Source organism: Tripterygium wilfordii, chromosome 11 (assembly GCF_013401445.1).
Source record: "Tripterygium wilfordii isolate XIE 37 chromosome 11, ASM1340144v1, whole genome shotgun sequence".
NCBI lineage: Eukaryota > Viridiplantae > Streptophyta > Magnoliopsida > Celastrales > Celastraceae > Tripterygium > Tripterygium wilfordii.
In genome coordinates, this window is record NC_052242.1 from 13,209,821 (window position 1) to 13,230,987 (window position 21,167).

At 38.2% G+C, this 21,167-nt stretch overlaps 4 protein-coding genes across 5 annotated transcripts; 2 read left to right on the plus strand and 2 right to left on the minus strand.

Annotated features, from left to right (window-relative positions):
* Nucleotides 1–1,693: 1,693 nt before the first annotated feature.
* Nucleotides 1,694–7,863, plus strand: LOC120009673 (beta-galactosidase 5-like). Its single transcript, XM_038860345.1, has 19 exons — nucleotides 1,694–2,137; nucleotides 2,242–2,337; nucleotides 2,452–2,564; nucleotides 2,669–2,735; nucleotides 2,882–2,974; nucleotides 3,187–3,330; nucleotides 3,472–3,560; nucleotides 3,653–3,758; nucleotides 3,841–3,928; nucleotides 4,270–4,388; nucleotides 4,488–4,652; nucleotides 4,791–4,969; nucleotides 5,611–5,720; nucleotides 5,848–5,957; nucleotides 6,198–6,308; nucleotides 6,406–6,519; nucleotides 6,606–6,808; nucleotides 6,886–7,225; nucleotides 7,332–7,863. Exons 1-19 carry the CDS (start codon nucleotides 1,967–1,969, stop codon nucleotides 7,452–7,454), a joined length of 2,541 nt encoding a protein of 846 aa, XP_038716273.1. The 5' UTR covers nucleotides 1,694–1,966; the 3' UTR covers nucleotides 7,455–7,863.
* Nucleotides 7,864–8,625: 762 nt separating this feature from the next.
* LOC120009928 (thioredoxin H-type 2-like) lies at nucleotides 8,626–10,697 on the minus strand. The gene is made up of 3 exons (XM_038860663.1): nucleotides 10,541–10,697; nucleotides 9,167–9,289; nucleotides 8,626–9,037 (listed from the first exon to the last, which is right to left on the minus strand). Exons 1-3 carry the CDS (start codon nucleotides 10,622–10,624, stop codon nucleotides 8,891–8,893), a joined length of 354 nt encoding a protein of 117 aa, XP_038716591.1. The 5' UTR covers nucleotides 10,625–10,697; the 3' UTR covers nucleotides 8,626–8,890.
* Nucleotides 10,698–13,626: 2,929 nt separating this feature from the next.
* LOC120008514 (lon protease 2-like) lies at nucleotides 13,627–15,918 on the plus strand. 2 transcript variants are annotated; one of them, XM_038858860.1, is made up of 2 exons: nucleotides 13,627–14,699; nucleotides 15,568–15,918. In XM_038858860.1, exon 1 carries the CDS (start codon nucleotides 13,804–13,806, stop codon nucleotides 14,647–14,649), a length of 846 nt encoding a protein of 281 aa, XP_038714788.1. In that variant the 5' UTR covers nucleotides 13,627–13,803; the 3' UTR covers nucleotides 14,650–14,699; nucleotides 15,568–15,918. The 2 variants fall into 2 exon arrangements, with proteins under 2 accessions (XP_038714788.1, XP_038714787.1); XM_038858859.1 differs by lacking the exon at nucleotides 15,568–15,918 and adding an exon at nucleotides 14,873–15,343.
* Nucleotides 15,919–16,558: 640 nt separating this feature from the next.
* Nucleotides 16,559–20,625, minus strand: LOC120008507 (zingipain-2). Its single transcript, XM_038858855.1, has 5 exons — nucleotides 19,908–20,625; nucleotides 18,167–18,402; nucleotides 17,894–18,034; nucleotides 17,372–17,803; nucleotides 16,559–16,914 (listed from the first exon to the last, which is right to left on the minus strand). The coding sequence occupies exons 1-5, from the start codon at nucleotides 20,308–20,310 to the stop codon at nucleotides 16,807–16,809; spliced, it is 1,320 nt and encodes a 439-aa protein (XP_038714783.1). The 5' UTR covers nucleotides 20,311–20,625; the 3' UTR covers nucleotides 16,559–16,806.
* Nucleotides 20,626–21,167: the final 542 nt, after the last annotated feature.

The window sequence follows — 21,167 nt, forward strand, 5'->3', positions numbered from 1 at the left end:
CAAGAAAATATTGGGCAATGATGCAATTGGAGATTTGTACATACTTTCTTGGTGGACACAATTAATTTTAAAGTAACGAAGTACATATAAACTTTGAAAATGACTAGGTGCCACTAACTTTCAATCCATTAGTCCTCTTCATCTTTAATAATTTGTTGGTACTTTAGAAATGATGCTGACTTCATGATGCTAGCTAGATGGTTATTTGTTGAATAATTAATGTAAACACGGAGTGAAACTAAATTGAAATGTAAATGTCACCGACACTAATCCACAAGATATTAGTTAGAAAATTGAAGATTCAACACATTAATAAATATTATATGTTCTGAGTCATGAGATCGTACAAATTCATTCTCATGTGTCATCTTCGTAGTACTTAAGCCCAAACAACGCGTTTATTGTGTAAGAAGTGTTTGATCTTTGTTTATATGTCTCCCGGTTGAGTTATATCAATCCGAAATGGGATAATAAGTAGACGTAAGGAGGTTGATTTAAATAATTGCAAATCACCCATCTCGATTAAACATCTTCATTCTTCTTCTTTGCTATTTGAATATATATATATATATATATATATATATATATATATATATATATATATATATATATATATATAGGAATTCTCCTATGTGGACCAAAAAGTGTGATCCAAGGGTTGTAATCAATCACAACATAAGTGGGGGCCACACATTTATTATGGGACTCATCACATCTATAGTTGAAAAACAAGTCCACAAACTTGGTCCACACTTTTTGTCCACATAGGAGAATTTCTGTATATATATATATATATATATATATATATGTTTGTATGTATGATTAAAGCAACACAAATATAATATTGATGATCATGTGTTTACACTTACACAAGTGAGAGTGGTTGTGCTGAATTGGAGCCAACCTTCGTTGCTTAGTTTTGAATTCATTGATCAATGTTAGAGGCAACTTGGGAGACAATCTCCAAAACCAAAGATAATGAAAATTAATTAACAACCCCACCATCCATGAACCACGAACATGAGTGACGGTGCATGCAGATGGGCTTGCCGCACATGACCATCCAATATTTGCGGTGGTTTGGACTTTAATAATGTCTCTTTGTTCACCTTCACCTTCTCTTCTCACTATGTAAACAAAAGACAACAAGTCAGATGACCAAATATCTCTCTCTCTCTGTGTATATATATATATACGATAAGATATTGTCATTTGTCACCTTCTGAGTATAAAGATACTGCTTAGAAGCATCATGGGCTATGTATAATGAATGTCTTCATAATGAAAGTTGCTTATGACCCTTGCTAGAGACATTTGTTAAATCCAAACTTTAGACAACAATAATCAAAATTCCAAAAAAGCACACTTTTTAAATACCCATTACACAATTAGAATACAGAAAAATAAAAATCTTTTGCCTGAACTTATTAATTTTCAGGAATTTTGTAGTGTTTTGACGGTTGAGAAGTTCTTATGATTAACCCTACACTGTATAGTGTATACTATTTCTAGCCCGCAGAAAAAAAAAAGTCCTATAACTGGGGCTTTAGGTGTAATAATGTCTCTTAATTTCCTCTCTACACTTTTTGAGTTTGATGAAAAAAAGAATTGTCTACTCAGTGTTGTTGGGCATTGCTTCTTTTTCCAGCTTGAATTTAACTCAGACGTGTCTCTAGCATTTTCAACATAATGACAAAGATCAAATACATACACTTTTAATTTTTTTTTTGTTATTATTACTGTTAAAGTCTTCACCTTTCCCTCTGCGCCTAAAAGCTCCAGCTCATATGGGCATATATTCAATCATTCTATATAATATAATACATAGACGGAAGGTATTATATTTATGGCCAGTAATGGAGATTTTTAGCCAAGTGTAATAGTGACTGGTGTAGAGGACCAGTGGATGTGGAACTAGATCAGAGCAGTTCATAAATCCAGTTTGAAATTTCCCTCCAGAGTGATAATGGGAACTGACTCGGTTTCCAAGCTCGCAACTTTCCTTCTATTGTTCTTGCTACTGGGTTCTAGGCTCATACAATGCACCGTGACCTATGATAGGAAGGCCATTATCATCAATGGCCAAAGGAGAATCCTCATCTCCGGCTCCATACACTATCCCAGAAGTACCCCTGAAGTATTTTCCCTTTCATCTCTACTTTTTTTTGTACATTTTTATGCTAAATATGCGGATTTGTTGTGGATTTTTTGAGATTTCTTGAACTGGGTTTTTGGTTGCAGATGTGGGAAGATCTTATACAGAAAGCTAAAGATGGAGGGTTAGATGCTATAGACACTTATGTTTTCTGGAATGGCCATGAACCTTCTCCTGGCCATGTAATTTCATGGATCTCCTCTACTTTTTCTTTTCCAGTATATTTTCTCAAGCTTTCTATGATTTTCAGCTTCTGTTTTTCTCTGTCTGAAATGCTTTATCTTCTTTACCTTTAGTACAACTTTGAGGGAAGATATGACCTGGTAGGGTTCATTAAGACTATACAAAAAGTGGGATTGTATGTTCATCTTCGCATTGGACCTTATGTTTGTGCAGAATGGAATTTTGGGTAATGCAGCTTTTTTTTCTTCTTCTTTTTTTAGGATTACCTTTTTTATTTATATTTTTAATCAGCTTTTATTATGTCTGTGTGATGAATGGTGCTTGGTACAGAGGATTTCCTGTCTGGTTGAAGTATGTTCCTGGAATTAGCTTCAGAACAAACAATGGGCCTTTCAAGGTTCATTCCTTTTCCAATTTTCTATGTTTCATTAAGTCTTTACTGAATAAATCCTCCTATTAGAAAAAGAAAGAGAGTACAATGAATACAATGACATGGATTTTAGATCTGAAATTTAATTCTCCATTTTTTTGGGATTTTTGCAGGCTGCAATGCAAGGGTTTACCCAGAAGATTGTCCAAATGATGAAGAATGAGAATTTGTTTGCATCACAAGGTGGTCCAATCATCCTCTCTCAGGTAATTTGTGACATATGATGTCTTTTTATAGTTTCAATTCTGAGTATGAGAATGGACTATGGAGCCTTGTGAAATACATCGGCATCTTCTTGCTAGCATTTTGTTCTATTGAGAGCGGACTATATAAATGAGTTGTGCACTCCTAATATCAATGCTTTTACTCTAAAACATAACACAAAGCATCTACTTCTTCTCATTTCTTGATTGAGCAGATTGAGAATGAGTATGGAGGCCTGAGTCAGGCACTTGGAGCTGCTGGTCATTCATATGTAAATTGGGCAGCAGAAATGGCTGTTGGATTGGGAACCGGCGTTCCATGGGTAATGTGCAAGGAAGATGATGCCCCAGACCCTGTGGTGAGCTACCTCATGTTTTTCATTTTAACCAAGTCCATCTCTACTTCTTATTTATTACTCTGATGCTTTAACTCAATTATGTAAATAACGCTTTTTTTGAATATTGAATTTCGACTTCGTTCCTTCAAATTTTGCCAACAGATAAATGCATGTAATGGTTTTTACTGTGATGCGTTCTCTCCCAACAAACCTTACAAGCCTACTCTGTGGACTGAAGCTTGGAGTGGTTGGTAAGTGCTACTAAAGATGACGCCATTCAAGTTGATAAGTGAAAGAAAAGTTTAGTCCTCTGAATTTTTCTTCTCATTGGACATAATGAAAGGTTTACGGAGTTTGGAGGTCCAATTCATCAGCGGCCAGTTCAAGATTTGGCATTTGCAGTTGCTCGCTTTATACAAAAGGGTGGCTCATATTTCAGCTACTATATGGTTAGTTATGTCGAGAGACTTGTGTTATTGTTTATGGTCGACTAATCTTGCTAGTGTTGCTTATGGTTTATCCCTATGGTAGTATCATGGAGGAACCAATTTTGGACGCACTGCTGGAGGCCCCTTCATTACAACCAGTTATGACTATGATGCTCCAATAGATGAATATGGTGAGAGAGCCAAGAATATGAAACATATTATAATACCCCATTAGTGTTTTTTCAGTTATATTTGGGCTTTGGAATTATTCCATAAACTGAATCTCTGGTTCCCCCAACTCAAGTTTGTCTTTCAGTCGTTTTCAATACACTCCATGGAATTTCCAGTTTTGAGTCCTGAGATTTGTTTCACTCACTTTTTAACTTTTTCCGATTTTGTTATCAAAGTTTTTTGCGAAGTTGTGTAGTTCTTAGTTCAATGGTTTTTTACCTGACTACGCGTTGCACATTGTGTTTTGATTATATAACTTAGAATGTTAAACTCTTAACAATTGACACTTCATTCTGTTCAGGTTTGATTAGGCAACCGAAATATGGTCACCTGAAAGGGCTTCACAAAGCTATTAAGATGTGTGAACGTGCTTTAGTCTCTTCAGATCCAACTGTGACTTCATTTGGAACCTATCAGCAGGTCATATCTCTATTCAAAATTTTCTGATCCTAAGAGAATTCATATAACTATGCATGTGCTGATATATGCGATGCAACCTTTATTATGTTGATCTTGCAGGCTCATATATTTTCTTCAGGGCCTGGAACTTGTGCAGCTTTTCTCTCCAACTATAATCCAAAGTCTGCTGCTGCTGTTATATTCAATAATAGGCACTATCATTTACCTCCTTGGTCTATTAGCATTCTTCCTGATTGCAGAATGGAAGTCTATAACACTGCAAAAGTAAGAAACCTTTCAGATTGCTCACAAAAATCATTTCTAGAGTAAAATCAACTCGTACAGTCAAGAACATAGAATCTGTACTAATTTCAAGACTTAAACATCACGACGCTTATATGTGGTCATATGTTTTACTTTTAGGTGGGAGTTCAAACTTCACAAATGCAAATGTTCCCTGCCAATACTCAGCTATTCTCATGGATGACTTATGGTGAAGATATCTCTTCATTGGCGGACAGTTCAAGAATAACATCTGTTGGACTTTTGGAGCAGATAAATGTCACCAGAGATAATAGTGACTATCTATGGTACATAACCAGGTTAGGCTCATCCAAGGCAATAAATCTAAATATGAGTTTCTTGGTTTTCAAATATCTCTGAATATATCTTAGAGTAGTTGATACTAGTATGTTGGAGAATCTGGGGATAACATAATAGCACATCTTAGCTTGCATTACTTTGAGACAAATGGACAATCTGACTTTGACTGGTTTTGATTCATCAATATGGATTAAGTTCTTCACATTGGCATCTACGGGGAGAAGGATATTCAAATTTCAAAGTTCATATAATATTCATGCCATGCTCTAGTGCGGTAATGTGCTTCTTCCTACTATCAGCTACCATGAATCTCAATTCTTATGCTTTCGCAAAAGATTAGTTGTTAAGTAGGTAAGTGGAATGGGTTGGGGAGAGTGAGGATTCGGAATATGATATGATTATATGAACCTAGTGAGCATTGGGAAACCCTGTCCACTTTGAAGTTTAAATTCTAGCCTTCCTGGTCGACTGATAAAATTATGTTAGTCTATTTGTTTCTTCTTGTATGAGTGAGACACACATACACACCCCCAAAAAATCTGTAGAAGATGTGTCTTTTTACTTTAATCATCCGCATATAAGTAAGTTTGTTACAGTTGGCATTGTAAAATTTTATTATCCAGTTTGCATTCAATTTCAGTGTGGACATTAGTTCGTCAGAATCATTTCTACGAGGAGGACAGAAGCCCACCCTCGCTGTGCATTCTGCAGGCCATGTTGTTCATGTCTTCATCAACGGTCAATTTTCAGGTATGTTGTTGAAGTTTATTTTATACAGCGACTTCTCTGGATCCATTTTTTTCCTGGTCTATTTGCACAGTTAACAAGGTGCTTCCTTCATACTCATAGTTCAGCAAATACTATGTTATTATTGCAGGATCAGCCTTCGGTTCCAGGGAAAACAGAGGATTTACCTTTAGTGGACCAGTCAATCTTCATGCTGGAACTAATAAAATTGCGCTGCTCAGTGTAGCTGTTGGATTACAGGTTAGTTCCCTTCCCATGACTTTCTAAATGCGGTTTGCATTACATGTTCCCCTCCCATCCCCCAACCACTGCGAACCCTCCTCCCAAACTTAACCCCGAGTTATTTTGTTGGCTGGGACAGTTCTTGTCTTCTAAGTACTATGGAGCCCTTGAAGCTAAGCTAGAGTTATTACCTAAATCATTACATATTTACATCATCTAGTCTGTTACTGACTAAATATTTCCACATTTCTGTTAAAGAACATTGGGATGCATTTCGAGACATGGAATACAGGAATCGTAGGTCCAGTTCTACTGCAGGGCCTTAACCAGGGAAGGAAAGATTTGACATGGGAAAAATGGTCTTACCAGGTAAGAAAGTGTGTAATGCACTACTAATGCTGCTGTCGTGCATTTCATCTTCCTTATCCGGGCAAATTGTGATGTTTTGGAGACTTTTGCCATACAGGTTGGCTTGAAAGGAGAGGCAATGAATTTGGTCTCTCCAAATGGAGCTTCATCTGTTGATTGGATGAAAGAGTCACTTGCTATTCAGAGGCAGCGACCTTTAACATGGCATAAGGTAAACTGATGCAAAGAACTGTAGAGCGTAGTAATGAACGCGAGTTTAGATTTTCAGAAGCTAAAGTGGCATGGTGGATCATGCAGGCCTCTTTCGATGCACCTGGAGGTAATGAGCCATTGGCTTTGGACATGCGAAGTATGGGAAAGGGCCAAGTATGGATCAACGGGCAAAGCATTGGAAGATATTGGATGGCATATGCAAAAGGAGATTGCAGCAGCTGTAGTTACTCTGGGACATTCCGTTCTTCAGAGTGTCAATTTGGTTGTGGCCAACCAACCCAGCAATGGTACTGCCGCAACATTCAATAATGTAATTATAAATGGATTTGACAATTGAATTCAAACTAACATTCGTGTTTTGCAGGTATCATGTTCCGAGGTCCTGGATAAAGCCGACGCAAAATCTATTGGTGGTATTTGAAGAACTTGGTGGAGACGTTTCAAAGATATCGCTTGTAAAGAGATCAGTAACAAATGTTTGCGCTAATGCATTAGAGCACCACCATGCTGCACATAATTACAGTAGTCAGAACTTTGCGCCGGAATCAACCATGCTTCACCACAAGGAGGTTCACCTGCACTGTGCTCCTGGGCAGACCATATCAACTATCAAATTTGCAAGTTTTGGGACTCCTTCAGGAACTTGTGGAAGTTTTCATAAAGGGACATGCCATGCACCAAACTCTCAAGCCATCGTAGAAAAGGCAAGTCTCCAATATAAAGATCTATCTGCATTTTTCTTTTTCTAGTATCCTTCATTTTCAACCTAGCTATTACTAATATCTCTCTATCAAATGTTACACTTCACAGATGTGCTTAGGGCAGAAGAGTTGCTCGGTGACTATAAACAGTTTTGGTGCAGACCCATGTCCGAATGTGTTAAAGAGTTTATCAGTTGAAGCTGTTTGTTCTACAGAGAGTAAAACTACTTAAGAAGACCATAAGCGACGAATCGAGAACACTATTAGCATGGTTATTGCCAAGGCAGGCTCTGAAGCAACTAAAGAAGAAAACAAGAGCTAAAGCTACATTGAAGATTCTCCTCCAATATTATGGTATGAGGGGAAATGGCTTTAGTCCTTTCGGGGAAGTGCCTTTGCTTGAAAGTTGAAATGTGCACACGACAGTCAGTTCTCTTACCTTTTTCAGAGTGAAATGGGCAAGTGGAATAATTTATTTTTTTTCCTAAGAAAGTGTAATACTGTAATTGTTGTTAATGTAAAGCTGCAAAGTTGTTGTTAGTAAAGCAGCAGTGGGAATGGGTACTATTTATCATGTAAAGACACTATTGATATCCACTAAATTTTTGTTAAATCGATAAGAGTGCTAGTTCCTTTAGTTCCATCTTTGTCTGTTACAACTTAGAACAAAGTTGCACTATCTGATGCTAGAAAAGCACGACACTCAGTAGTATCTGGTTATCAAGGCACGCGCTCTATTTTTTTTTGTAACGTCGAATCCAACCAGCTGTCTCATGGATTAGTTGAGAGTAAGAGCTCATCTTATAAATTGTGATAATGAAAATATCAATGGAACTTGAACTCGAGACTTTTTGTTTGCGTTAAGAGATATAATCGTCAAGTTCACCATCGTTGTTGCACATTCTCTGTTCACTCACAGAAAGAAAAGAATAGTGTCGGTGGGAAAACATGTTGTATTCATTCTTTGTTTGTTCTTGTCAATTTCTGCTTTGTTTGTTCTCGGAATAGTGTTCGGTGGGAAAACATGTGGTATTCGTTCTTTGTTTGTTCTTGTCAACTTCTGCTTGCTTTGTTCTCGTCAATGTCTTGTTGATGTCTTTTTTCTGCTACAGCTGTTTCTCATCAATTTGTCCTTTGGATAAGGTTCCTTTTGTCCCCTTCAGCACATTGGCCCCAGTACACAGTGCACTATCAGTGGCACCATACTCATGGGCATGGCAAATCAACGTCTTACTTTGTGAATTGTACTGTACTTCCAATAATTTAGAGAAAGGATGTAAATCAAAGAATTGTGAACGAAACAATGTGCATTCTTGTACTTGAATTTGCTGAAAGTATGCATAAGCTACCAAGAATAGCTAGGGCAATCTTTTTTTGGCTCTCAGCAAGAAAGAAAAACAGAATCAGGATAATGGAATTCACCCAACCTAATATAATAGCGGGTCAAGCTTTTAACATAACAAAGCCATACAAGGCAAATTCACCATAAATTGGTTGCCAAAATGTTACTGGAACCACTGTTCACAAGGCATTCATTCTAGTTATCCAACATCACCCAAATCCATAAGATTAATATGTAGCAATACACGGGAACATATAAGCATACGTTTTAGATAACATTAAAGTTCTTATTAGAAGCAGCTAGAAAGTCACAGCAATTCTCATGCATCAAGCAGCTGCAGTTTCAGTTGCAAGCTTTTCAACCGTCTGCACTAGTTCCTCCTTCCTGGCACCCACAATCTTGTGCACTAATTTGCCTTCTTTCAAGAAAATAAACGTAGGCATTGCCTCCACGGACCACTCCTCAGCAACACTCTGCGCATATACAAAAGTATTTCATATGTCGGAGATAAAAGGAATGGATGAACATTTTCAATCATAAAATTTGTGTTAGCTGAGCTGTGCATTAATAAAGATACTGATTCAAGATGAAAAGTACATTACCCTCAGTTCATCCACATCAACCTTCAAGAAAATGACATTAGTGAATTTCTTGGCCAACTCTGAAAAGATTGGGGAAATGATACGACAAGGGCCACACCAAGTAGCTGTAAAGTCCACGGCAACCTGCCAAAATACATTTCTTATGATGACAACTACAAAAAGTACAGGCATATATGCCAAATAAAGTGTAATAGCAAACACAGGAAACAAGATAGATCATACTTGTATCTTATCAGAACTCCCACAAACTGTAAGGGCAGGATAAGAGCATCACATAAGATGGGAAATAAAGTGGATATGAATCTCACAACAATACATAAGGCAATAATTATTCTCGAATTATCACAAAGGGAGGAATTATTCTCAGAGTGTAATTAAACTGGACTGTTTAATCAAGTTATAAACCCCTTGCCCAAGAGCGAGCATTAGCAAGTAGCAAATACAATTACAGAAGGCAATACAGATTCAGATAACAACCCATCACCCAAGTAAGCAAAAAATTGTGTGTAATTGCGCCACAACAGTGTTCTCAGGCTCCTTCGGAAGTAGATTTAAGGGCATTTTTTTTTCTCACAAAAAGACACTTCTTTGCATGTTTCCTTACAGACTTACAGCCTCAGTAGAAAAATTAGGAATTGTTTTTGAATACAATCGTAGAAGAACTTTAAGATTAGGCAACAACCAACACTAAATGTACTAAGTGCTTGCACAATGCCACAGAGCAGATTGCCAATAAATCTTTCGCATTATAGGCAAGAATTTTGTGGAGGGGAATTTCAACCTTACACCATCAGTGTGGTGAGGTTCCAAACCACTCAACTACGGGCTCTCCTATGATCAAATTGGTTTTACCTTTATGCACAAACAATAAGACTAAAGTTATAAAGCTAAATCGAATGGCCTTACAACCAGACCCTCACCTTCCAGCACAAGAGGACAAGATCACCTAAATCACATAAGCTTTGACATTTTTGGTTCCAATGTTCTCACAATTACACTTAAATCCAGATATCCCAAGCGATCAAAGACACGAGAAAGTCAAACTAACAACCAAACTCGTAATCCATCACATGAATAGGAAAAAAAAAATCAGAACGCGCTCCTGCAGGCAACACAAATGAACCCACACAAACCCTAACGACATGTTCGAGGATCTCATCTGTACATGTTCGTGAGAGAAACAACACGATCACTTAGCCAATACCAAGAACCAAATCAAACCCGATAAAACAAACTGAACAAAAACCACACAACAAGAAAGTTAAAAGACAACCCATTAAAATCGATGGAAAGGAAAACCCATTAAAGTTAACACAATGTCAGAAGCTGAGCATAGACATTTTCAGAACAACATAGACGAGTACGATTAAATACCAGTTGTTTGGACTCCTTCGCATTATTGAGGTGCTGGGTCCAGGAATCAACAGTGTGGACACCATAAACTGGTTCTACGGCCATTCTCTCTCTTTCTATTACCACCTGCACACGAATCAAGTTTCCTTTGTTTTGAAGGGATTTGTTAGCCAAATGGGTGCCTTGCCATTCAATTTATACGGAAAACTTTGTGTGTCCGTTTACAATTCCCACCTTCAGGTTGATTGGTTTTTACGCAAATGCCACTATTAAGAATTTAGACGGTGTGGAGCAAGTACGTGACGCATTCTCATATGTCAAGTTGTCAACGGTGGTTGTTTTGTACCCGGTGAGAAACCGTGTTCGGGACCCGTCAAAAAATGTGACTCTGGGCGGAGGATCTCGATCAGCATTGTCGTCGTAAAAAAGGAGAATCAAACGAAATAAAAGTGATAGTGACAAGGTTGTCAAAATCAAAATTTTACTCAAGATCGATATGAGAGGTCGGTAATATAAAATCATAAAATGATAAGATTTATAAAAAAATCAAAAATAAATATAAAATAACATAATAATGATGTATGTACATTTTGTCGTTCTTAATAAGTGTTATATAAGAAGTTGAAATATAATCTTCATTGAAAAAAAATTATTGACATCATGTATTTTCCTATTTGTTAAGTAGTACCACATCGGTAAGATGTGGGAGTCTTCCACTTTATAAGATCAAGCCCTCACTCATTACACCATCAAAGCCTTTTTTTTAGCCCAAGTGAGTTGGACTTTGTCCCATGGGTTTTAGCCCTTAATAGCTAGGTTAAGGAAGAACAAAGTCGTGCGGGCCGATGTATCCTTAAGAATCGAACAACCCAAAGCGGATAATATTGTTGGTGTGTTTGGGGGTGTGGATTTATAACATGGTATCGGAGCAATTCGATCCAGTTGGACATAACCTCTACTCCATTTGTTGGGTCTGGCATAACCCAGTCCACGAGTACAGAGAGTTTTAAGTAGTACCACATCAGTAAAAGATGTGGAAGCCTTCCACTTTATAAGATCAATCCCTTCCTCATTACACCAGCAAAGCCTTTTCCTAGCCCAAGTAAGTTGGACTTTGTCCCATGGGCTTTAGCCCTTAATAGCTAGGCTAAGGAGGAACAAAGCTGTGCGGGTCCAATATATCCTTAGGAACCTAACAACCCAAAACTGACAACATTATTGGTGTGTATAGGAGTGTGGATTTACAACACTATTCAAAAAAATTGTAAGGCAAACATAAGCATAACTCACAAATTAAAATCACTGACTACCTAAAATGGCATACATCCATCCATAATTAATATCATTTACCAAAAAAAATTCATTAAAGTATAAAACCTTTAATGGAAACTAATGGAAACAAACTTTTCTTTTCTTTCATTAATGTCCACAAACACCAACAAAATTAAACAAACCTTTAATTTACTTAAACTGGATAAGTTAATATAGTTAAAAGAAAATAAGAGATAAGAATTTTTTGTGTTTTGTGTCTGATTGTGGCAAACCCACAAACACCAGCAAGTCCCAACACGTATATTACACAACTACACTCTACATTTAACATTCCATTCATGCATTGTTGCCCATGAAATAGAAAGAAACAATTCATAATTTCATAACTATGAACAAGGTTGTGGAACTATGAACTATAAACCATCAACACAAATCAACAATTAAAGAGAAACACTCACATAATTTTGTCGAAATCAAGCATTGCTCTTGCTCGTCGTGATGGAAGTAACTCAGCAGGGCTCCAGTTCGGGATCACGAAATAAATTGTTCGAGACTTCAGGTTGATGGTCAATATTCGCTGGAGAATTGACCTAGGATAGGTTACTAAATTTGGGATGGATGGTGAAGGACAGAAGGTATGGTCCGTGTGGATGTCGAGCAGCAGCGAGACTCAAGAGAGAATGAGATATCGACAAATCATTGTAAATTGCAATTTACCTAGGTTACAGGTCACTAAATTCAGACTTTTATAAATTGTAATTGCCTAATTGGTCCCATTTGCCCATAAGAAGGCCATAAGCCCATTTATCCATTTGTCCATTAGCCCATTGTTTATAGCTCATAAATGGATAACAAACCCATTTATCCAAGATCATTGAAATCGATAAAATCGTTAAGTAAAATCAAACGATTATGTCATATTTACGATTTTACTACGATTTGAATACAATTCTTGACCTTTCAATCTTACGATCAAAATCGGGATTTTGACAACCTTGATAGTGACCCCTCGTCCCGCCTTAGATCAGACAGCGCTACATCTCGGAAAGGGTTACATGTGGATTTGGGAGGGGTCGTTGAGGACCCTAGCTTGGTGCCTACAAGTTGCAGCCACCATGGGAGTCGATATAGGTGTTAAAAAATGTAAAAACTGAACCGATCTTCAAATTGACTAATTGGTCGGTTATTTTCAAAAAGAAATTGACAAATTGACTGTTTGTTTGGGTTGAAATGGTATGTTGTTTTGGACGTAGGGGTGTTGGATGTTTATTATGAGATTGTCTGTGTTTATGTTAATGATGTTGTTGTGAATAGCGTCATTGTATCATTAATGTTAATGACAATGTTCATAAGAGTGTCGTTGTTAAAACATATTAAAGACGTTATTCTTTAACTCGGCAGCATCATCACTAATGGCAACGTCATTGATAAATTATAGTACAAATAATACTTATTGAACTATCGTCAAATGTTATTTTTCTAAATAATTGTTATTGTGTGTTATATTGCTATTTAATTGTATAGACTATTATTTTGAAGAAAAATTCATAAAAAATCACGAATAATTCAGATGACACTCATACATGTGATATCTCATAGAGATCTTAAACTCGAGCATCCCCATTACAAAAAAAAAGAAGAAGAAAAACTCATAAAATTAGGTAAAAATTGTGGCCAAAAGATTTTATTTTTTGTTATAAATTGACTGAAAATGATGTAGCCATTATTCACATCCGTCTACCTTGCAATTTTGTTCACCATGAACAGCCCCCTGCCACGTAATATTCAGATGATCCGACAAAGTCATAAAACTCTTCCACGTGGAGAGTTCCAAACCACACCCACACACACACTATCCTACCCCACACTGCCTTCGTCCCTCCCTCACTCTCCCTGTTATCCAAAATATCATTCAAATTTCCATTCGATTTGGGTAGAATCACTGAGGTCAAATTCTAGCTATGGCGGCTTGTACTTACTGATAAATCTGAAACTCTCTCTGTTCTCCTTCAATGGCTCTCCCTCAGCAGCTCATTTCATCTCACAAACCCTCGTTAAAGCCTTGCAACGCTTACACCCCACGCTGTCCCTCAAACCCTAACGGTATGTGTTTCCTTTATTCTTCGCCGACAGGGCTCAATCTCTGTCGCCGCAGAAGTGTCAACTCTCTCCGTTGCTCCGCTTCTTCTTTCTCCGAGAAGCACCACACGAACTCTCCAAAATCAGGCGACGTTGTTGAGCTCCCATTGTTTCCGCTTCCTCTTGTGCTATTTCCTGGTGCGATTCTTCCTTTGCAGATCTTTGAGTTCAGGTATCGAATTATGATGCACACTCTGCTAGAGACTGACTTGCGGTTTGGTGTAATATACTCCGACTCCGTATCAGGCACTGCCGATGTCGGCTGCGTTGGGGAGATTGTCAAGCACGAGCGGCTAGTAGATGACCGGTTCTTTCTCATCTGTAAGGGACAGGAGCGATTTCGCGTGACGAATTTGGTCCGTACAAAGCCATATCTGGTGGCGGAGGTGACGTGGCTGGAGGACCGGCCATCCGGAGAGGAGGATTTGGATGGGTTGGCGAACGAAGTGGAGACATACATGAAGGATGTGATTCGGTTGTCGAATCGGCTGAACGGAAAGCCGGAGAAGGAGGCACAGGATTTGCGGAGGAATCTGTTCCCTACGCCCTTCTCGTTTTTTGTTGGGAGTACATTCGAGGGAGCACCGAGGGAGCAGCAGGCACTGCTGGAATTGGAGGACACGGCGGCGAGATTGAAAAGGGAGAAGGAGACTTTGAGGAACACGCTTAATTACTTGAGCGCTGCCACTGCAGTCAAAGATGTGTTTCCTTCTTCGTGATAGTGAGGGGAGATGTTTAACCACTGAAAGACGAGGAGAGTGAAGTGGAGGTATTCAAATGCAACCCCCTTGCTCTTTGTGCATTTTATATGAGAAACTGTAAATTTTGATATGTAATATGTTTTACTTTACTCTTATATCTCATTACCTTGTAGTTGTTAGATGTTGCAACTGTTGCTATTGATATACTGAATAGAACTTGCATATATTGGGTTATTGGTAGGAATGAGGTGTTTCCTTGTTTCTACAGCACGAGGTTAATGAAAAAATTGAAATACCAGTTTGCATTGGGCGAATTGAGAGATTCTAAGCTATGTATTCACTAGTCTTGCCAACCTACTTCTTGCCATCAGACTTGCGGGGCATTGCAATTACTAGTCAAGGCATGATTCCGAGGCATAATAATCTGTAGGTTTTAGAATGTAGTAGCAAAAAAGGTTTCTCTTCATATTATTGTCTTCTGTGCATTTTGATCATATGAACTTGAAGAATGTTTGTGATCCAAAATAATTGTTGTCGTGCCTGTGCCTGTGCCTTTATTGATACAATCAGTTTACAATGTATCTTACCTGTTAATGCCTTAATGGTTGAAAATCTTTAACTATTGGTACCAGAGAATGTCGCAAAATGTATTATGAATGTTGTACCGTTGTCTCCATTCAGGAAAAAAAAGTTGTGAAGATTGTACGATTAACATTTTTAGATGCTTGTGAATCAACAAAACGTTAATAATATGTGTGTCAATAATTCAGCGAGGATGGTTAGACCTTTTGGTCTCTGTTTCAATATTGCAATGTTTTCTCATGATCTTTACCTTTAAAGAAAAGTGTTGGTATTGTAGCATCTACAAGGGCAAAAACTATTGTTGATCTTTGTTTAAGGGCTACCATTGAATGCGCAATGAATGAAAAACTACAGGTTTCACTCAGTCGGCACTTTCACAATGTTGGACTGCCTAGGATGTTGTAGTGTGAAAGGATGCCAGTAAACTTCAGTTTACATCTAAGGTATCTTTTCTTGCTTTTAACCGGGGTTGATGGCTTTCCGCAACTAAATTTTGATTTAGCAAGGTTTCTCCATGCTTTTTAAAAGAAAACATATATATTTCAGTGTTGTGCTTTATGTTTGTTCTCACTTCCGGTCGCCTATAGCAAGCATATCTATCAGTTTGTCAGGATATTAACTACAAGGAATATGGATGTGTTAGCCTTTGTATTGTGCGATAAAAGATTGGATGATTAAGCACGTGAGCCTAGTAGATGGCGATGTTAGTTGTAACAAGCTTGTGAAATGTGGAAAATACACTCATCAATTGAATTTAATGTTATCTTTGGCTATTTTCATTCTAGCATTCTCAGTTCTTGCGAGAATGTATGGCGTGGAGACTAGAATAGGGTTGGGTGAATTTATGCCTTGCCGCTGATGAATTACTATGGCCGGTGGTTTTTCACATTCTTTTCGAGTACTCTGCATGTATTCAAAACCTTGTTAAAATGCCTAGTGTTTGATGCTATTATCTGTGAGGTGTTACACTGCTTACCTTGAATGAAGTTGAAGTTTTATGCGGAGCAAGTAGTGTTTGGGTTCGCTGGGCAATCTTGGCCCACCGCAAAGTTGCTTCACTTTAAAGTTTAAATTAAGAACCACAGTTCCAGTAATGAGGACACGAGATCTGCAGTTCTTGCAGTATTGACACAGATCAGAATCTGGTCCACTGGGTGCTGCATCTCGGTTCTTGTTTTTTGGTCGCTTTGATGCCACATTTATTCCTGCGCATCCATCTACTAATACGAACTTGTCCCTATACGGAACAACTTCCCTTCCAAATTTCATTGGTTCATGGAAAAAACTCGTTGGTTCGAATTCCTAACCGTAAGTGTCATACGCCCTACGTTCGGAGAGAATCAAATAGGCTATTGCCAAATGGTTTGGTGTTATTACACTATGCTGATGCTTATGTTTCCACATCAAACTACTAATCAATTCAATGATTTACATAAATAGACTTTCACTGTCTCTGAATATATTAATACTGGATAAAATACTGCAGGAGCCATCACAAAAAAGGCTCAATGATACAACAAATGGGAGTTTTACCACATACACCAAGCCTCAGAAAGGGCAACTTCAACCGCCAAACTCTGTAAGAGACTTTGATTACATAATCCAAGCCTCAAAAAGCGAACTCCAACTACCGAACTTTCCAGGAAGCCTCTTCTCAAAATTTTCCATTCTCGTGACATTTCCAGGAAGCTGCTGCTGATGCTGCAATCACAAAAATAGTTGGTCCATGCTCCAAAGAATGCAAAATGCTAGATACAATTATACAAAGAACACATATTCAACCCACAACCTTAATATTCTAATTAAATAACACCTGAGCCATTAGTTGAAGTGGTAAGGATCACCCTGGTGCCTAGGGTTCAAATCCCTCCTCTCTCGTTTCAAAAAAAAAAATCTAATCATTAAGATAATTCAAGTTTGGATATACATCATTCCATAGCGTCTAATCGTCACCAATTTATCGTCGGTTTGATAACAAAATGTTAGAAAATTTTCCGCCAAGCTACATCACTGCTAGTTTCAGTATATCCGATATGGGGGTAAAACTATATTCACCATACAGCAAATTACTCCATTGATAAGTGCAAATATGCAATGCATTAATGATGAGTGTTCTACAAGCTTAATATTTTAGAGAACAAGGAGAAAGCATGCTAACCTTGAGGCATTGGTTCCTCTGTATGTCACAAACTGGATAATCATGGGGGCAACAATGTTGGCGGTCCTTACAACACACGGCAGAGTTCAACTCACAACATCTCCATGAAAAGCATATCCCAAAGATGCTATAAGCACAACAGCAGGTCTCCTCTGCTGCACAGTGAGTGAACAAATCACATTTAGTAGGACCGGGAGGAGGTGAGGGCGGGGGATTAGGGCTGGTCTTTCTCGGATAGGAAGCCAGCATGTTGATACCACATACACCGTCAGAGTTACCACCGTTACGCGCCATGTAAATATATCCATTCATTCCCCAACTCGTTCCCCATGAATTTTTCACAATCCAATAATCTAATCCATTTTCAGACCCGTACCCTACAATCAATACTGCATGATCCAAAGAAGTTGAACACGGACCAGCGAAAATGCCCTATCACACAAGCAATCAAACATTTACAATTATAAACATGCCCCTCCAACACCAAAGTTAAGGTTACAGAAAGTCTGTAAAAGGATCCACCTTTGAGTATAACTGAAATGCCCTCTCACTGCCGCATATGCCCACACTCACAGGTTGAGCTGCCACAGCTTTTAGCAACTCTTTCTCGTTATTAGGTGGCACATCTGTGTAACCATCAATAGTCACAACATGCCTTCTCAACTGCAGCGTACTAATGTTAGAGAGAAAAAAGAAGAAGAAAAATCTAAGAACTATATGCATATACAAGGACTAGAAGCAGTGCAAAATATTTAAGAATAAGAGAGAAAATGCTGCAGTACGAAAAATTATTACCTTGTCTTTGTTGCAGGTCCTTTCTCGAGCTATAAATGGATAATCTTGCTCAGTGTCGACTCCGTGGTTTTCAACAATGAACTGATATGCATAATCCATAAGTCCACCCCCACAGCCAGCGTTGTAAGATTTGTCACAATCTATTAACTCCTGTTCGGAAAGGCTGACAAGAGATCCAGTGACTATCTTATTAATGCCTTCTATAGCTCCTGTCGCTGAAAATGCCCAGCACGCACCTAGACAATGCAATATTAATCATCAACAACAGAGGCAGACAAGTACTTTCCAGATAAGAGTTCAATGGTAGAAAAAGATAATCATGGAGTTGTTTTATATTTCTTTCTCATTGGTTTTGGGTAGAACCTTGATTCTTGAATGCTGAAAGGGAGAAAAAAAAATAGTTCTTCCCATAACAAAGGGCATCGGATTACGATCATATTTTCTAGAGCATAATTATATCTCCTTATTTTACAAGGCTGCTGAAAAACAATGTTCCCTGATATTTTGTACACTGGATGAATGAAGCAAACAAATAATCGGAACTAACAGTGAAGCACATAACAAAGCAAACATATGATAATAGTCCAGAACCCTTTAATAGAATAGTTCTTTAATATCTGAGTGCAATTCAAAAAAAAGGCATGACTACGGCAATTAAACATATAAAGCTTCGCCCAAAGGCTAAAACCTGCACCATAGGTTTGTTGTTTAGGGTCTCAACTCCATGATGATTGTCACGTATTTCAGTGGCCTATGAATGATTACCAAAATACTCAGCAGGGATACAAATTAATGACACCAAAGTTGATAGAGAGATGTTTGTGTTTGAATACTCTTTGTGGTTCGTAAAGAAATTTATTAAGCTCTGCAGCTTAACACACATTCAGAAATAATGTAGCATTTCTGAGTCTCCTATAATTTCCAATGACGGAGAAAATTTCTTCTATGAACCTCAAAAATGAAATACTTCTATGAATCAATAAAGTCTACTCCCACACAGCATATAGAGCTGACATAAAGACCCTCATCAGCAACTTGGCCTTGGCTGGAAGCAAACCTAGGATTATTCTCCCCTTCCTAAGAGGCAACATAGTGTTATTTTGATGACATTGATTCCTGCCAAGGAAATAAAAACACACACAAGCGTAACGAGCTTGGGCAGGGGTCACAGGGCTGAGGTTGCAATGAAATAGGTTCCTTCCACAAACCATTAATGCCTATTAATAAGTTCAGCAAAAAAAGGCACGCAATCCTTTTCTCCTCTCTTTCAAGAAATATGACCATGGCAATTCCATGTATAGGAATGAAATTTTCAGTGTCAGTTATGGGGAATATGCATCTACTTCAGAGTTAAAACTACTTCATGCTTTGGGTAGTTCAATAGACGTTCATTAATCCCAAAATTGAGCATGCTGGTATATATCAATCCTCAAAAATCATCACGCATAACCAACGTGAGATTCCAATATAGATGTCTACCACAACAAATCCTCCTAATTGGCTAATTCAATCTTTCTAGCTCAGCCTTTCAGCCAAAAATGTCCTATTAGTTCAAGGCCAAAGCAGAACATCTCACTTCAGCAATCTTGACTTTTGAACACACTAGCAACTGTCTTACATCTTAAAATTGAACAGGGACCAATAAAACCAAACATGAACACCAATAGTTGTAACGTGTAAAATACAATAATGCAACTATGAGACAGAGACAAAAGATCGCGGTAAAGAAAAGATCAAATACCACAACTCCCTTGATCTTTGACCTCAGTGACTGCCCCTTTCCTCCTCCAATCAAAAGATGCAGGAACATCCCCAACAAATCCAATGCTTCCCAGATTTCTCTGCTCAAACCGGGCTCCTGCACCCGAGAGACCCAACTTTGAAGCCTTGAACTCATGGTGGGTAAGATCGGCAAAAGCATTAAGAGAAAGCTCATAACTTGAGCTGCCCAAATCATTGTGCTTGGTAACAAACTCATAGTTGTCCTCGAAAACCTTGAGCCTGTACAGCTTCTCTTGTTCTGAAGAGTAGCTCTTGCCATGTTGTTTGCACCAAGTTTCGAAGAGTTCGGAGTTGATGTTGTGAGAAGAGGAACCGAGACAAAGGTGTAAGAAAAGGAGGAGAGAGAGTAAAGGGAAGTTCATTTTGGTTTTTTACTGCTGAGTTCAGAGTGGTTTGGCTGTGGTGGAGCTTGTGGGTTGGGTATGGCCGTATGGGTTTCCCTTGACAAACGTGTCTCCACCAGTTTCTCCCAAATTCTTGAACGTGCGGCGGCCGACTAGTCAAAAATTTTGGCCTTATTGTAATAACTAGGCAAAAAGTAACGGCTTTTGGTCTCTCACGATTCTAGTTCATCCATATTTATCGATTTCATTGGAGATGCACATCCGGCGATCATGTCCACACTCCACACTGCTTTGGTGGTGAAGGAATTAGATGGATGCAGGGTGAATGCTAGATTTCGGTGTTAAGACTATAATCCAGATCGGACAATTTTCCGGATCCCACCCCATAAAAGTATGGGACATATCCCACCCAATGAATATCTTTGATTTTGAATTAGAAGACATGTTGTTATGTAATCAAAAGTTAAAATCTATAATCATGAATTGGGTGGGAGCTATTCCATTCCCACCCTTTTATGGGTGGTATGACATAACCTAATCGAGAGGTTTATAAACAAAACCCAATCTTTCTAACTTCAATAACGTATTTTTGAGCTCAAATACTGTTAAGTGAGATAGTCTAGAGAAATAAAGTCGTGTGGACGAAGACCTAAAATGTAATATTATTGATGTGTTTGTACTGACAATTTTAACATGTTGGTTTGTAAACAAAGCTAACAACTTCATTCATCTGGTCGATCGAGCGGATTGTGTTGTGGCATGTTTTGGGACATGAATTTGATCGATCTGGAGTTATTATTGGCATTAAATTCGGGCCTTTTCAATTGGGCCTAAAGGCTGGATATCCTGTAAGCCCGGTGAAGGCCCTTCCATGA

Coding starts and splice junctions, on each gene's coding strand:
- LOC120009928 (XM_038860663.1), bottom strand. CDS start 10,624: ATGGCCGTAGAACCAGTTTATGGTGTCCACACTGTTGATTCCTGGACC. Junction 9,290..10,540: donor CGAAGGAGTCCAAACAACTG/GTATTTAATCGT, acceptor GTATTTTGGCAG/GTTGCCGTGGACTTTACAGC. Junction 9,038..9,166: donor TTGATGTGGATGAACTGAGG/GTAATGTACTTT, acceptor GTATATGCGCAG/AGTGTTGCTGAGGAGTGGTC.
- LOC120008514 (XM_038858860.1), top strand. CDS start 13,804: ATGGCTCTCCCTCAGCAGCTCATTTCATCTCACAAACCCTCGTTAAAG.
- LOC120009673 (XM_038860345.1), top strand. CDS start 1,967: ATGGGAACTGACTCGGTTTCCAAGCTCGCAACTTTCCTTCTATTGTTC. Junction 2,138..2,241: donor ATCCCAGAAGTACCCCTGAA/GTATTTTCCCTT, acceptor TTTTGGTTGCAG/ATGTGGGAAGATCTTATACA. Junction 3,331..3,471: donor ATGATGCCCCAGACCCTGTG/GTGAGCTACCTC, acceptor TTTTGCCAACAG/ATAAATGCATGTAATGGTTT.
- LOC120008507 (XM_038858855.1), bottom strand. CDS start 20,310: ATGAACTTCCCTTTACTCTCTCTCCTCCTTTTCTTACACCTTTGTCTC. Junction 18,035..18,166: donor GGACCTGCAACAAAGACAAG/GTAATAATTTTT, acceptor AGTACGCTGCAG/TTGAGAAGGCATGTTGTGAC. Junction 16,915..17,371: donor AGAGGAACCAATGCCTCAAG/GTTAGCATGCTT, acceptor TTGTGATTGCAG/CATCAGCAGCAGCTTCCTGG.